General features: G+C 37.1%; 1 protein-coding gene across 2 annotated transcripts in view; it reads left to right on the forward strand.

Annotated features, from left to right (window-relative positions):
• Window positions 1-16877, forward strand: part of RDX (radixin) — a 47030-nt gene that overhangs the window by 14061 nt on the left and 16092 nt on the right. For both annotated transcript variants that reach the window (XM_071554538.1, XM_071554548.1), the window contains exons 3-9: window positions 4112-4195; window positions 9006-9101; window positions 11269-11543; window positions 13410-13493; window positions 13970-14116; window positions 15588-15684; window positions 16279-16442. In XM_071554538.1, coding sequence (XP_071410639.1) covers window positions 4112-4195; window positions 9006-9101; window positions 11269-11543; window positions 13410-13493; window positions 13970-14116; window positions 15588-15684; window positions 16279-16442 — 947 coding nt within the window. The remainder of the gene's footprint in view (window positions 1-4111; window positions 4196-9005; window positions 9102-11268; window positions 11544-13409; window positions 13494-13969; window positions 14117-15587; window positions 15685-16278; window positions 16443-16877) is intronic.

The raw sequence follows: 16877 nt of genomic DNA on the forward strand, positions 1-16877 counted from the left end.
GTCCTGAGGTCCATCTGCCACGGCCGAGCGAGCTTGGACAGTGACAGTGAAGTCCTCGGGACTGTCACAGCACCTGGTACTAACCGGGGCTGACCCTGCTGAGCATCCGAGATGTGACGGGATAGGATGGCAGGGAGGCATTGAACTGCCAGGGGACGGTCCCACTGAGACTGGAACTCATGTCCTTGGGATTCAGAGTCCAGAGTGCTCTCCATTACACCACGGGACCGCCCCAAAGCAAGTCTAGTAAAATGCAGATAAACTCAGGCTGCCAGTTCTCATGCCAAGGACCTGAGCAAGCTCTAGAAGAGGGGCCAATGTGAACCTCATGAGGTTCAACAAGACCAAGTGCAAGGTTCTGCACTTGGGTCAGGGCAACCCCCAGTATCAACGCAGTCTGGGGGATGAAGGGATTGGGAGCAGCCCTGGTGAGAAGGCCTTGAGGGTGTTGGTGGGTGAGAGGCTGCGTGTGACCTGTCAGTGTGCCCTGGCAGCCCAGAAGGCCAATTGTGTCCTGGGCTGCATCCAAAGCAGCGTGGCCAGCAGGTTAAAGGAGGGGATTCTACCTCTGTGCTCTGGAGTGAGACCCCATGTTGAGCACTGCATCCAGCTCTGGGGTCCCCAGCACAAGAAAGACATCGTGTTGTTGAAGCAGGTCCAGAGAAGGATCACAAAAATGATGGTTGGAATGGAGCATCTCTCCTGTGAGGAAAGGCGGAATGAGCTGGAGCTGTTCAGCCTGGAGAAAAGGCTGCTATCCAGTACCTAAAGGGGGCTTATAGGAAAGGTGGGGACAAACTTCTTAACAGCATCTGTTGCAATAGGACATGGTTGCATAGGTAATGGTTTTCAGCTAAAAGGATGTAGATTCAGACCGAGGTACAAGGAAGAAAGTTTTTATGATGGGAGAGGTGAAACACCAGAACAATTGCCCAGAGAGATGGTAAATGCTCTATCCCTGGAAACAGTTCAAGGTTGGGCTGGATAGGGCTCTGAGCAGCCTGATGAGGTTGATTGCAGAGGTTTGAACTAGATGGCCTTTAAAGGTCCCTTCCAACCCAAACTATTCTATGATTCTGTAGGGTAAAGAAGAGAACTGTCACCAATCTTCAACAAAAATGTGTGATTGTGGTGAGTGCAAGCTTGAAAAGCAGGCATTGGATGGGTCTTGTGGTATGAGTAGTGGTAGCCTTCTGACACTTGCTAAAGGAAACCTTTATGCAATTTTCTTGTCACCATTGCAAGAGCTTCTTCCTGTTCCTGTGTTTGTGGTAAAGTTGGTTCAGATTAGAGCCTCTCTTCATAATTTGTGGTTCAGATAATTTCCCGCTGTCAGCAATGTCACAGAAAGACAATTGCTTCAGAGTAGCTGAAAACACAATAGCAAGTTCCATGAGTGACAATCCATTTCTGAAGTTTCCGTGCCTTCTTTCTCTTGCGTATGTTTTCTTAAATCCCTGTCTTATAAATAATGTGGAAACTCCCCCCATGACTTTTGTTAATGTAGTTGGTCAGTGTTACTTTACAGACAACACAGCTGACATCAGAGATTTGATTTTTGTTGAGAGGGTGCTGTGTGATCAAGGTTTGAATTAGATAAGTAAACCTTGGGGCTCAGTTGCAGGTTTTGAGAAAAGTAACCTTATTTTCCATGCCCAGAAATAATTGAAACTGTGAAACAGTGTTATGAGGTTATAAAAGCTTGGTATTTGTATGCCAAAAATCCAAATGCCTTTGGAAGGAAAACCATCAAGTGTAGTGTAAAATTTGTAAGTATCTTCTTAAGTAACTCATATCACAAAAGCTAGCATTGTAATATTGCTGTGATTTTAATTTGTGACTTTATTAGAACTGAAAGTGTAAATATTAATTAGCAGTCAGGTGATCTGTTAATTGGAAGTTCAAAGAGAAACAGGATTGCTAAAGACTTAAGCAAGTTCTGTGATGTATGTAAGTGGCCAGGCAGCCTATTGCAGGTGCAGGAGCTGTGTAGTCTTAGAGCACTCAGATTTTTTGAGGCAGTAACATCCAGAAGCAAACAGAGTCTACAGAGTTTGCCTCTGCCTTATGTCTACTATTATTTTATTGTTTGAGTGTTTTAGTTCTTGAGAAGGATGAACTTGGGTAGTAATTCCTGTGTTTGTAGAAGATGACTTTTGTTATAAGGATATTTATGGAAAAAAATTTCTGCTGCCTGCTGCTGCAGTTAGTTGATCTTGCTGTGCTTTGTAGGTCTTCTGTGATGCTTCTTGTTTTGGCAGTGGTGCTGTTACATAGCAGAGCTCTTTGGGGTTAATAAAGTTGCTTTTTGGCCTTATTCTTTGTAACATGATTACTTGTAGGCTTCATTTTTTTAAATTGAAAAACTGCTTTAGAAAAACTAACTTCTTGCAGTTAAGGGACACTCACTCACACTTAAAACAGTGCAACTGGCAGTGAGTTAGACCTACCATTTTAAAATGAGTTATTTGTTCTGTAAGGAATTTTTTTCTGCTCTTGAAATGGGCAGAGTCAGAGAATCTACAGAATACAGCTCTTTTTCCCTCTTCCTGACACACACCCTTTAATTTTTTTTTGGCAATAAAACTTGGCTATCTTTTACTCCAAAGCCTTCAACACTCGTTCCTTATCACTGTTTGCACACACAAAAGTTTGCGAAGCCCCTTCTGCCATCCTTGTTTGCAGGTCAGTTACCTGAGGTCCTCACACTCCGGCTACTCTTTTCTGGCCTATCCCCCTCATGCCCAAAGTTGTTTAGCTTGACACTTAAGGAAGGACTTAAAGCCTCATCTGTTGTGTGAGAACAAACTGTTATCCAATTTTCTTTTTCTAACCTTAGGTCTCTCTTCTGTCCTGTCTTCCACATACTCAGTTCTCAGAGTATTCCACCTGGTGGAAAAATTAGGGATATAGTTAATGGAACTGGTTCATGCGTGCGTTGATCAAGTATTATAAGAAACTGTAATACAAGTCCTAATTTTGCAGTAGGGAAAAATCAGAATATATCTGTGTGCCTTAAATAAATTTCATGAGTTTGGGGTTTTTTCCATTTATAGCAAAGTATATATGACCTCATCACTGTCTAGAACTACCTGAAGGGAAGTTCTAGCCAGGTGGGGGTTGGTCTCTTCTCCCAGGCACTCAGCAATAGGACAAGGGGGCATGGGCTCAAGCTCTGCCAGGGGAAATTTAAGTTGGAGATCAGAAAAAAATTCTTTGCAGAGAGAGTAATCAGGCATTGCCATGGGCTGCCCAGAGAGGTGGCGGATTCACCATCCCTGGAGGTTTTTAAACTGAGATTGGCCGTGGCACTGAGTGCCATGATCTGGTAAATGGACTGGAGCTGGACCAAGGGTTGGACTCGATCTCGGAGTTCTTTTCCAACCCAATCGATTCTATGATTCTATGAATATTTGACTTCTTATTTTATAACAAATGAAAACAGCAATTGTCACAAGTCATCTGGAAAATGGCTCTCCCTTTAGGAAGAAGTTCATTGAATGGTGGTGTTTTTTCAGTCTTGTAATAAGGGCATCAAAGAGAATCTGTATTAAGGGGACTTAACTTCTGTAGTTTTATTACAGATTAAAAATCTGCTATTAATCTGTCATGAGTTTTGCAAGCTCTAGTCCTGTACACTTTAAAACTGCTGAAGCTGCTTAATTTTAGAAATGGCAAGCAGGAGGCTGCTGTCTTCTTATATTGCCAGGAAAACATTACCTTAAAATGATACATATATGACAGCAACATTTGCATGCATTTGGGAACCCCTCTGAAAGACGGTGCCCAGTAGCTGAATGTCACAATATTCTTCAGATGTTCAGTAGTGATGTCAGCTATCCCATAAAATTGATTTTGAAATTTATTCTCCGTTTTGACTTACGAACCTAATGGTAAGTATTATCCTGATTATGCTTTTATACTAAATAAAAGATGAGATTTTTTTCAGATTCAAAATTTCTAGTTTTCTAACTGCTGTGTTCTCTGTGTTCACAAGAGCGTTAATATTGTTGAATTTACTTCCCATATGTTGTTTCTCACAAGCTAATCACAGAATACAGAAGCATTACACTGTTATAGTATAATTTAAATGTTTCCTTATTTTCTGTAGATCAACGTCAGAGTGACCACAATGGATGCAGAGTTGGAGTTTGCCATCCAGCCCAATACAACAGGCAAGCAACTCTTTGATCAGGTAACTTATGTGCCTCTGTGTATATACGAGTACAAACAGATAAAATAGTATTGTGGGAATTAAGGCATAGTTGGAAAAAGTGAAAGTGTTCTCACATGCAGATTATATTTTTCCTTATATTATCTAAGGTATTCTGTGAGTTAGTGTGAATTTCCCGATTACTTCTCATGTAACATATTGAAGTCAAAGACAACACTGTAAATATGTTGCCTGTGAGGCTTCATTTGGATCATGTCTAGAACTACTTTGGAATTAATAGGATTTCTTATGTCTAATAACGTTACAGTTGCTACTGCAATATAGTTGTTAGAATTACATATGTTAGAAATGTGAATGTAACAGTAAGTTCATTTGTGAAAGCTAACTTTTTTCCCCAACAATAGAAGCTGTAGACAGTTTTTCACTTCCCAAATATTAGAACTAGATAATGTTATTCTATGAACTACCTTGAAATTTAAGTTAAAAAATGGAAAAAATAAAGAATAAATAAAAATGATAGCATTAATGTGCTTATGGATTGCAGACCTATTAGAACTGCATAGTCTCACTTGATAGTTTCTCTCTTATACATCAGTCAAATGGACTAAATGAATGATTTCTTAAAACAGGGTTGTTCTTGCACTCATGTGATGTTAGCCATCAGATTCTTTATGCAATTTTTTGGTCTAAGTTGTGGAGTGTTACACAAAACATGAAGAATAGAAGCTTGTCCGATGTGTTGTTTTGTTTTTCCTCAATATACAAGTAAACACCTTATAGACATATTTATGTATGTAGGTGTTTATTTAAAAAATGTGTTTATTTAAAAAAGTGTCAGTATATGAAATTACTCTTCAAAAATATTTTAACTAGATCAACAGTTATGTCTAGTAGAACTGTTGTTTCTGTCCACTCCACTGCAGTTGCTTTTGAGGTATGTAATGATGAGTACGAAGGGAAAGTAAGACATTGAAGGGCATTTAAACTTTTAGCTGACCTTTTAGAGTTGATTAAATGCAGAATGTGTATTGTTTGTAGCACTGAGCTTTTTTTTTCAGATGAAGGAAATTTCATTTGCAATTTTCATTTGAAATTACTGTCTGACTCAATGCTTGTATCACTTGCCCCTTTCTAACATTGGTAATAGTATGTCTTTAGCCTCTGCAGTTGTAACACTTGTGAAGTCTGTTCCTAAGACTTCTTGAAAAAAGGAGCTGTCCTGCTTTTTTTCTAACCAACATCACCAGCAAATAAAAGTGTGGTATTCTGTGATGTAGAAGGCTCCAGCTTTTACTTTTCTTCTGCCAACCTTTGCTATCTTCTGCCATGCAGCATTGGGTGGGGTGACGTTCTGCTGTGTAACATCTTGTGCCCAGGTAATCAGGTTCATCCAAATTGGGGAATTCACAAACAGAGAACAACGATACACCTCTGAATTTATTTTTGTGGTCTCTTCTTTGTTCCTCAGTTCACTCTGTGGTGTTTGACATCTCTCCAACTCTTAGCACTAGAAGTTTAAATTGAAACAATTTTAGGTTGAGAAAAACCAACCAGCATAGTTGTATGTGAAAGGGGAAGCATTTCAGCCTGATCTTAAATTCGTGTGTGAGTTCTACAGAGTAACATCAAGAGCTGAACTGTATTGGAAAACCAGCATGAAATTTTTAAACAAAAGTTATCCTGTTTCTCTATAGAAAGAGAATTTCATAGCACTGTTACTGAAAGGATTGGTTTATGCAGAAGTGGTGAACGTGGTTATTGATTGCAGAAAATAACCTCTCCATGAATTTAGCTGTTATTTAGTGTTCCTGTATGTTTTTTGTGAATAACTTGTCCTTTTTTCAGTCAGCGTTCTTATAAACTTTTTAATTGGTATTTTCTGGAGTTCTTGTTTTGTTTCCCATTCCATGTATGTGTTTTCATCATCTTCATCTGCTAGCAGACAAGAATGTACCATTTGACATCTGTGTCTTTCTCTTGTCCATTGTCAAACTCAGCAATTTATTGCAGAAACTTTTAAAAAATTATCATTATTACAACTTGCATTTCAGGAGGTGTTTTAACATATTTCTCATTGGACCTTCTGTCTGTCCTGTCAGTCATCAGAATAGGCAAGAGAGGGGCTCTGTCCTTGGTTGGTCAACAAGTTAAGCATCTGTAACTTCCCAGGGAGAGGAAGAACCCTGTGGTGGGTGTGTTTCCACACTGATTGTAGTGGTGGGGGTTGTTTTGTCGTGTTAGCTCTGGGCATTGGTCGTTCTGGTTTACTGTAGTTGCCTTTCGGAGAAAATGGGACAGTTGTCTCCCTTATTTTGAATTCTACTCCACTGTCCTTTCCAGATGTCTCGAAGCCTTCCTTACATTCTTTCAGAAGGTGACTAAATGAAATCTTTGTTAGGTTGTCTTTATGTATAATTGAATTTGCAAAAATGTATATTGTTCTGGTTGCTTTTCTTCTCCGGGAAGTTTTTTTGGTCTATTTATAGTCAAGCTGTAGGATGGGATGGTGGATAAATCTGTTTTACACGTGTGATGAAGACATGCATGAAGCTACTTAATGTTTGATCCAGAATCAAACTGCTAAGTTTCTCATTCTGTATTTACTTTTCATATCATGCTACTGTGGTGCATAAGGGCATTATATAATCTTGGTACAAAGTTTCAAAAAGTTTTTTTTCTTTGAGCAGAGAGGCAACATTACCAATGCTTTTTCCTTATTTGTGGAGTCTGAAGTAAAACAGGCTAATATGTAAGCTGTGTTTAGTGTTGGTTTGCAAGCATATGTAGCTGCATTTCTGTGTCCAAGTTGTCTGTATTTAAGTAATGTGCAGAGTGGCTCTCAGTTGCGGGCCATAGTTAAGTGGGGGAGAGCAAAATGTTTTGACGTGAGCATTAGCGCTTGTCTCCTTGTGCCTTACGGGCAGAGCTGTGGAGCATCTGCAGCTCTTTGCAGCTCAGAGAGCTGATAAGGTGCAAAGGCTCAACTTGGACAGCTGCAAAGTAATGAGCATTCTCAGTCATCTGATAAAGCCATAAGTAGTTTGATCAACATTATATGGGAGATTGTGCCAGAAGAAGGAGCAGGTCTGACATTGGTGTTGGGACACCAAATTTAATGTTACTCAGGACCATACTAGCAACATACACTTATTTTTAATGTTTCTTATGTTCTAAAGTAAGTGATGTGGGAATTCTAGAAGAAATAACTGTGCTCACTGAAGACATCACGTTGAATCCACAAATGTTGTCCATTTTGTGCTTTGGAGCTTGATGGTGAAAGGGTAGAGGAGGCAAAAAGATGCATATTTGAATGATTGTTAAATCACAATGCAGATATGCAAGGCAGCAGAAGTACGTTTGCACAGCTGTCTTAGGACATTTTCTAATTAATTTTGCAACTGATAGTACTACTTTAAAATGGAGAAGGATCTATGTGTAAAATTCTATTTACTTCGCATGCATCTGAATGCTTCCATAAAACAGCCTTCAGTAAAGCAGCTTCCCAGCATGGTCCAGCCTGAGCCCATCCGTAAGTACTGCCATACAGGATCTTTTGGAGCCAGAGGATACGATCATTTAAGGATCATTCCTGGACCTTTCTGATTAATTGCTTATTGAATCCACATGTGCTTTTGCTGTGCGAAAGTCTTGTAAAATAGTTCCACAGTTTCATTACACTCTGTAGTAAAAGTGCTTAATTTTGTTTGCTTTGAGCCTGCAATGTCATAATTTCTGTTGATTCTTTTAATTCTTACATTATGACAAATAATGAATAATCATTCTCTATTTTCCTTCTGTGCCATGCAAGGACTTGTGTCATATTTTTCCTTTCCTCATTTCTCTGTCAGTAGCCCTACTTCTTGTCTTAGCTATGCAGAAGACGTTCCAAGTCACTGATAATCTTTTCCAACACTTCTGAAGCATTTCCAGTCTGTGGCATCCTTTTCAAAGTTGATGTGACCAGTCCTTATGTAGTATTAGAGATTTGGGTATACTATATACTTGAATAGTAATGTAACAGTTTTCTTGCCTTTTAACTTTACAACTAGAACTTTGTTCACATAAATTGTGGCCTTTTATGTACAGTATTTTGTTTTTATTAAATACAATCTTTTATTGAGGTTTGTGTTTTTACTGTTCATTCACGGATCCTTATGGCAGATTTTCTACAGCAGGTTTTGTCACATCAGTTTCATCCTTTTTAGAAGTGCTGGGGGACTTCCCTAGTGGTTACTCTACAAGTCTGTTGTGAAAACAGGATTTTTGTTTTCTTTCTTCTTTTTAACTAGCTATCTCTGAAACAACTTGCCCTTTATTCAAAGACAATTTTGTTTCTTTAGTAGCTTTTGGTGATAGATATGATCAGAAATCTTACAGAAAAGTCATGTATGGTGTATTAGCCGGATCATCCTTATCCCTTTTATCATTAACTCTCTTAGAAGATGGCAAAAATATTTGAAGGAGTTGATTCACCCCTATTCCGTGTCCACAAATGTTATTCTTTATTATCATTTCACCAGTCGTCATCTGTTGAATTGGACTTAGTTCTCATAGGTCTGCAGATCGCTTCCCAGTCTGCGGGTCCTGTTCACTGCCTTCTGTTCCTCAGGTGCTGATGTGCACAGTAAGCTGCACGCTCCAGTTGGTAGTCTGGAAACACAGTGTTTCAGTGTATTTAGAGCTGTGGGATTCCCTGAACCTGATGTTTTTCTACCATTTTATCTGTTTTGTTCTTGTAAGGCTTGATCTCAGTTTGAGGTTGTTTACGTAGCTTAATTACCATTTAAAAAATTACAGTGATTACTGATGATTGTGGCTCATTTTTCTTTAGGTGGTGAAAACTGTTGGTCTTCGTGAAGTCTGGTTTTTTGGGCTACAATATGTGGACAGCAAAGGCTATTCAACTTGGCTGAAGCTAAACAAAAAGGTAACAATTCCCTAATATTTAGTCAAGTTTGAAATCTACTTTATAAGGTTTTATGCTTTAATGTTTTAGGTGAGGTATAGCTGACTTCAAATTTAGTTGAAAAATTGCTTTTCGTTTTCTTTAAATGCCAAAATATAGTGTTAAATTTGATTACTTATAAAGAATATGCAAAGCTGCATCAATATTTAATTTCAGAGGGAGATAGTTTTCGGTGTTTCCAGTACCATGGCAGTGCATGCATTAGGAAAACTTACTATTGTCCTGTTATGAAGCAAAACATAATAGAATGAATGTATTACATTTTGAGCATGTATGTGGAGCTGTTTGGGCTTCAGGGATTGGTACGTATCCAGCTGTAGATCCTTAAACAAGGCACGAATAGTAGGTGTCTAAACTTCAGGTATCCAATAGGCTCGTAGATGGATTGTAGGATAATTTTTGTTTTGTTTCCAGACAGCATTGAGCATCCTGTATCTCCGAGCTATTGGGAACCAGATCATTTTACCTTAAATTGTATTCATGAGTTTCAATGGTCACCTTTTATTTTAATATTGGCTGTCAGGTTATTTATTAGTGGCATTGTTTAGAATGGACACATTTTTTATTGAACTGAATGAAGAATACCTTATTTATCTTCAGTATTAGGAGGCAAATTTGGAGACTTTTAGGAGGAAGTCCCACTGTCTGCATTTATATAACCTTTGCTTCTCCTCTGTGGTAAATCCAGTGAATCAAACGTGCTGACCACCAAAGCTGTCTCCTAGAATTTCACGTTTCTTGTTTCATACGCTGTGAACTTTACAGTGCTACAGGTATCTTGTTAGCTGGAATAACTTGCTCAAGTGATTGAAGGCTGTGGGATTTAGGGGCATCATTTGTGAGAAATACAGAAGAGATTGCTGTATGAAAACCTGTAGCAAGTTAAGCTGCTGACACAGTTCAGGAGCAACCAAGGGTGTGCTCATTTTTTTAGCTTTGACTAAGGCAGTTATTTTTTTTTAAGAAAGGTTGTAACATTCAATTCTTAAATGCATTGTCATAAACTGGCTCTTGCTTTTAAATTACTATTTAAATATTTGCAGTAAACATAGATAAAATTTGATAAATCAAAGAATAGATGTGAAAGTAAGATTTTAGTATGGCAAGAGCACAGTTAACTTTTCATTGGTGAGATTTACATTAATACTACACATGTAGATAATGCATGACAATAATGAGAAGTGAGCAAAACTTCTAAAACTGACATCTCAAGTGTTGAATATGTAGGTACTTATGCTGTCCTACATATGTGGTTAAAAGCTTGCGTTGTTTTTGCAGTTTTTCAGACCTCATACAAGTCAAGCAAACAGATCATTTCAGGTCTAGCAAAGAAGTTCTAGTGGGACTAATAGTGCACATAAAATTAAATATGCAATAAATTACTTGAATTGGAATATATAAGAATTATTTTACTGTGAATGTACCTTTTGGCAATCACTATTTTATGTTAAAATTAGTTAAATTTTGAATGTTTTTGCTTTGGTTATAATTGGTGCTGGAAGGTTAGCACAAATGAAATGAAACATTTTATGTAAAAATGAGTTTTTGTTGAAAGCTCAAGTAGATAATTATTTCACACTTAGACCACATCTGATCTCCTCACAGAAATCATGATTATAAAGCTTATCCATTCTAGAAAAATAGTGTGATTAAAGAGATTATGGGTTTTGTTCAGGAACAAAGCACATGTATTTAGTCAAGAGTTCAAAGACTCTTAAAAGAATGCAACTTTTGCAGTTACGTTGAAGAAATGTGCTGTAGTTCTTGCTAAAGAAATGTTAGACTCTAATTTGTTACTTCCTGAAAGTCATTCTTAGATACAGTTTTGATTTTTTTAATGTTTTCTACAGCTTCTTTTTTACCAGATCTTTATTGTGATAAATACAAAGTCACATAAGCCTACAAAAAATCTGTTAAACAGCCTTGAAGGAGTATTTCCACATTGTTTAGTTTATCCAGATTGGTGTGCTTGATTGTAACTTGGGAACCTTAAGTGAATTCCATGGTGGGCTTGCTAGGAGGAGATGGATTGCAGTGTAGAGGAGCTGAAGGGTTCTGTACTACTCACTTATATTTAATACACCTTTTAGTGCTCTTCTTACTTTTTTTCTGTGTTTCTCTTCCTCAGGTAACACAGCAAGATGTACGGAAAGAAAATCCTTTGCAGTTCAAGTTCAGGGCCAAGTTTTTTCCAGAGGATGTATCTGAAGAATTGATTCAGGAAATAACTCAGAGACTTTTCTTCCTGCAAGTCAAAGAATCAATCTTAAATGATGAAATATATTGCCCACCAGAAACTGCAGTTCTTCTGGCTTCTTATGCTGTCCAGTCCAAGTATGCAGATTACAGTAAGGATATCCATAAACTCGGCTACCTAGCCAATGACAGACTTCTCCCTCAGCGGTGAGTGAGGCTGGTTTTGCACCAACTGCTGCATAGAAACTTAATTATAGCACATTTTTTATAAATAAATTATTCAGTGATAATATGCATTTAATGGTGGCTTTCTTAGCAGTTTATGATTTGCTAGTAAAATTTAGAGATCCTGATTTAGACTTTAAGTAACAAGGAAGTGTCACAGCCACAGATCTCTTGAGGTGTATTTCCTGTCCTGTCCACAAACACCTGCAGACATTTATTTGAACCCCTTTCCAAGGTACTCCAAAACGGTCTAATGTTACTGGAGGCCTGCTGCTAAACTAAAATCCAAACACCTGAACATAGAAGTAGCTAAGAGTCATTAGATACTCTCTGGTTTTCGTCATTTTCAATGTTTTTCTACACTGAGATAATAATTTCCTGAATGTAATTGTAAGGGGTACTGCAAATAAAATATATTGCAGGAGAATGCTACCCTGAACAGAAGATTTAGCAACTAAATTGTTGCCATTGCTGTTGAGTATAAACCCTTTTGTGTCAGTCACTCATCTAATTGGTTAGAGAAAGTAAGCACCAGGATTAGTCCTGTTTCTTTATGCAATTGAAACCATGCTCCTGGTGTGTTTGGCATGAAGAGGAGCATTGCAACACAGATGTACAAAGGTAGACAATTTAGTTAGTGTAGGTGAATACATGGCGATGTATCGTGGGCAAATGTCTGCTTGCTAAATATGTAACATTTGTTGTCAATGAAATGAGATGTGGAGCAATTTGACATTTCTTTAAAGTCATTTGCTTTGTCTTTTTGGTTTTAAAACTAAAAGTGGAAACTCACTATCATGACTAAGCATGAGAGTTTTCTAGCAAACAAAAAGGCATTTCACAGGTGGTGGTGAAGTATTGAAAGAAATATATCAGCAAATGTTTCAGATTTTTAAAAATCCTGCTGAAAAGTTAGGGTTTAGCTGTTGGCTTCCAGCTTGTTACAGTGAAGTCTATAACTTTTCCTAGAAAAATACCCTTTGTTAGGCAGACAGGGAGATATAAAACCAGTTCAGCTGTCATTACTGAGTATGTTCACAAATCTTGGGGTTTGCTCAGTTATCATGACAGTCTGTGAACACCATAGTGCTTGAGTGCAATACAAATTCAAATGCTTTTAATTTTAAGCTTCTTTTCAGTAGACAAATGTTCAGATGATTGTTTGAATTGTCCTTTAAAACAATTTCTCTAGGCATGCTTGAAGGTCTGGGTGTGTGGAATAAAAGCATAATAAAATTATCATACGCATTTGATTTTTTTTGCTGCAGTGCTACATTGAAAATTCTAGTAGGCCAAAATGAAATTCCTACATTGCAGACTCTTGTAGACAAACCTCAAATAGCTTTCTAAAGCTGCTTCTGTGTTGATTTTATTTATAAAGAAAAACTAACACAAAACCCCCCAGCAGCTCATCTGCTAACTTGTCTTACTGTGTTACACTCAAGCCTCCATTCTGTTGTCATTTGAAAGTATCTCTGTATACCTAGAGATTAATTTGCAGCATTGTCATATGAGGATTCTGTAGGTCTGCATTTTCAAGTGTTCCAATCATTACTTTTTATGACTTTACTGTAAGTTGAGATATGCCATGGTGTGACCCTTCATCTTACAAAGCATACAGAATACCAGGAAAAAAGAGGAGACTTTCACACCATTTTAAAAGTGATTTGTTCAAATACAAAGTTTGTGTCTTGTTTGTGTCAAAAAGATGAGCAGTGTATAGGAAGCCACCTTTAAGTTTATTAAATTAAAGCATATGTTACGCTGTGTAACTAAACTTGCTTTTATAACTTTAAGAGTTTAAATTGCTTGTCAGTGTCATTTAATAGCAACAACTTGTGTTCACAGAGTGTTAGAACAGCACAAACTGACAAAAGAACAGTGGGAGGAAAGAATACAGAACTGGCATGAAGAGCACAGGGGAATGTTAAGGTAATAATGTAAAAAAACGTGTTCCCAAGACCTTTTATTATTATTAGGATGTGTTCTGGGAGGTAGTATCTTTCTTTGGAAAACTGCTTTCTTTTATTCTAACAAGAGTTGGTGGTTGTGAAAAACTTGCACAAAACCTTCCGTGAGGGCTCAGTTTCCAGTTAAGTTACTGATTTACCTGCATAATTTCTGGTAAGACTGTCAACTGCATTTGTCCACTGTTGTCTACCCCTAAAACACATTTAGTGTTTCCTTTGCTCTTGGGGCAAAAAGACAAAGTGCAGTGATTGGACTCTACTTGGATGTCAGGGTGTAGAGCTTATACAAGTGTTTGAGTCAAACTACACTGAATTTCAAAGAGAGATTTAATTTGTAACTAAATTTTATGCTAACTGGTTATTCTGTAGTTCCCTTATTCTGAAAATGTACTTACGATTTTTTTGTCTGTGCTATACTAATTTTTCTTCTTTCATCAGGGAAGATTCTATGATGGAATACCTTAAGATAGCACAAGACTTGGAAATGTATGGAGTCAACTATTTTGAAATAAAGAATAAAAAAGGCACTGAATTGTGGCTGGGAGTTGATGCTTTGGGCCTGAATATTTATGAGCATGATGATAAGTAAGTGGCTAATACTCATTTTTCAGTTCTGTTCTTGGGGATACTGTCTGAGGTTATACAACCCCCACCTTACTGTGTGTTCAATAAGACCTGGCAAAACAGGTTCTCAAAAACCTTCTAATCTATGTAAAAAGTAGAAAAAGAGATAGAGATGTTCACTGCCAGAATATTTGAATTTTAAAGATTAAACAGGGATGCAAAAGAAGGGAAGGGAAGAGCAGTTCTGTGGAGACTTAAATTTACATTGCTTAATACAGATTTATGACAGCTAGACTGTGTTTATGTGGTTTCTTTCTGTACTTTTCACTCAAGACTTCCCCTTCAGTCAGGATGAAAAGCACATTTTGAAGCTGAGCAACATGTTTAATGAGAAACATTTTGTAAGAGCTGTGACTGGGATTGTAGATGTTAGAGCATGAAAAACTTTGCTATCTAAACGTGAAACGTGTTGGACATCAAAGAAAATAGATCAGTTTTGTGTCCTGATAAGGAGATGAAATAATCTGTTCTACTTGAAAAGGTATAAAGCTGAAATGTACAAAATTTGAAGAATTTGGAAATAGAACAGCAGAGCTCTTCTTTTCTTTCTTTACAAGCAGTTGTTAATAGTATCTGGTGTCAACAGTCCATTCCCAGTGATTTGAAGTTAAATGTGGCATGTCAAACTCCAGCAGTCAACTTTTGATGTACACACTCTATAAGAGAATTCTGTAAGCCTTAATTGCCATTAGATGGCAATGTAACTCCTGGAAGAAGGGAATATTCAGAAAATGTTCAGATCAGGTTGAATGATGAGGCAGTTTTTGATAGTCTTTAACTCTTGATAGTTAGCAATCAAATACTTAAATATTTCCTCTTGCTTATAATTAAGATAATGTGAATTGAAAAATCTTTCTGTGCAGATGGAGAAAAATATTTACGGATAAGCAGTTGATGCATAACATTGTAACAGTTTCTGAATGTAATTTATTTTGCTTAAAATGCAATGAAATAAATTAAATTTTGGAAATGTAAGACCACATCTTAAGTCTGAGCTAAACTGAAGTACAGAGTTACTGAAAGGTACTTTAATTTCAATATTTGAAATGTCAATCTCTGAAATTTAAGTAGTTGCTCTTTTTGCTGAAAATAAAGTTACAAATAGCTTATAAAGAGTCAGTACATGATTGTGATGCTTAGCATTTAGCTGATAGAAGTAGAGTAAGTCACAAATCAAAATTCCTTTTGTTACAGTGTCATGTAATTTATTCATTATGTAATTAATCTGATGGAATAATGTGTAAAGAAAAAAAGTCTACTAAAATGTGCTTGAAATGTTGTTAATGTTTTAGTGTAAACATAGTGTTGTAAATACAACATTCTAAATGTAACAAAGTATAATAGTGAAAATGGTATGGGAATAAACCTTATTGGATATATATATAAAGAGCACAGCCTTGCTGCTTCTAATGAGAACTTTTTCTCTTTGAAGGCTGACACCCAAGATTGGTTTTCCTTGGAGCGAAATAAGAAACATCTCTTTTAACGACAAAAAATTTGTCATAAAGCCAATTGACAAAAAGGCCCCGGTAAGTAGTGTGTAGAATAGTATCCCTTTGTATATGGGTATGAAGAGATTTGAGCCTGCAGGGACTTGCTCTGGCATTATGACATGAGGAATTATTTTGTGACATTTATTATTCTTACTGGTAGAATAGCCAGTAAGAAAAAAGAAATTTTGATTTTTGAAATATGGTATGTTTATCTCTGGTTAATATTCTTGTTGAGCATTTTTTTATGTCAATTATACTTTGTGATGTGCTGAAAAGACAGTGTAAGAGTCTAGATTTTCTGTCCTCCTCCTCTGTTTTTCTTTTTTTTTTTGTTACACCAGCATGTTTTATGAGACTTTTTAGGTCAAATGTCTTCAGAATAGAGTTTTGCTGTTTTAGAATTTTAAATAAGTTGTGTAAACCAGCTTATTTCTACTCAACTTCAAAATTGCACCTGGAATACTCTATCTTACAAGTAATTAGATTTATAGTTTATGGCATTTTTTTGCTGAAAATGTCAAAATGCTTGTAAAGTTTTCATTTAACCAGTGTGAGCATACAGTAATGCTTTGAGTCTTGTCACAAGTGTGCTTTTTAGATTAATGGATATACTGCAATTATTTTTGCTAGGATTTTGTTTTTTATGCACCCCGTCTGAGAATTAACAAGCGAATTTTGGCACTGTGTATGGGAAATCATGAATTGTACATGAGGAGGAGGAAACCTGATACAATTGAAGTGCAACAGATGAAGGCCCAAGCTAGAGAAGAGAAACATCAGAAACAATTGGAAAGGTAATTAACAACCTTCCATGAAACAGAAAAAAATTCTCCTACCCTTTTAAGAAGTCATAGAAGTATCAGGCATCTTAGTACTCTAGAAAAGAGAGAGCTGCTTTTCTTTCTGCACTCTGTAGGCGGGTTTGTGGACTGGCATGGCTCACCTGTCTTAGTAGAAAGCCGTTATCTTCTTTGAGCTTTCAGTGCAGTAATAGTAGCTGTGCCGTTGTTCCTAGTTATGTGTTTGTGAAACAGCCTTACCTCTCTCTGTTGCTTGATCCTCAGGGACCTCTATACTCTACGTGTGAGCCTTTAAAGCAAATTCAGTGAAGAATGGCATGGCTTACCTTTTGTGTATTTAAAAATACTGTTGTCATTTCTAGCCCAGATGAAACGTCAGGGCTAAAATGCAGATATATTTGTGGATTTACCTGCTTGAACCATAACCAA

The sequence above is a fragment of the Pithys albifrons genome, chromosome 1 (assembly GCF_047495875.1).
Source record: "Pithys albifrons albifrons isolate INPA30051 chromosome 1, PitAlb_v1, whole genome shotgun sequence".
NCBI lineage: Eukaryota > Metazoa > Chordata > Aves > Passeriformes > Thamnophilidae > Pithys > Pithys albifrons.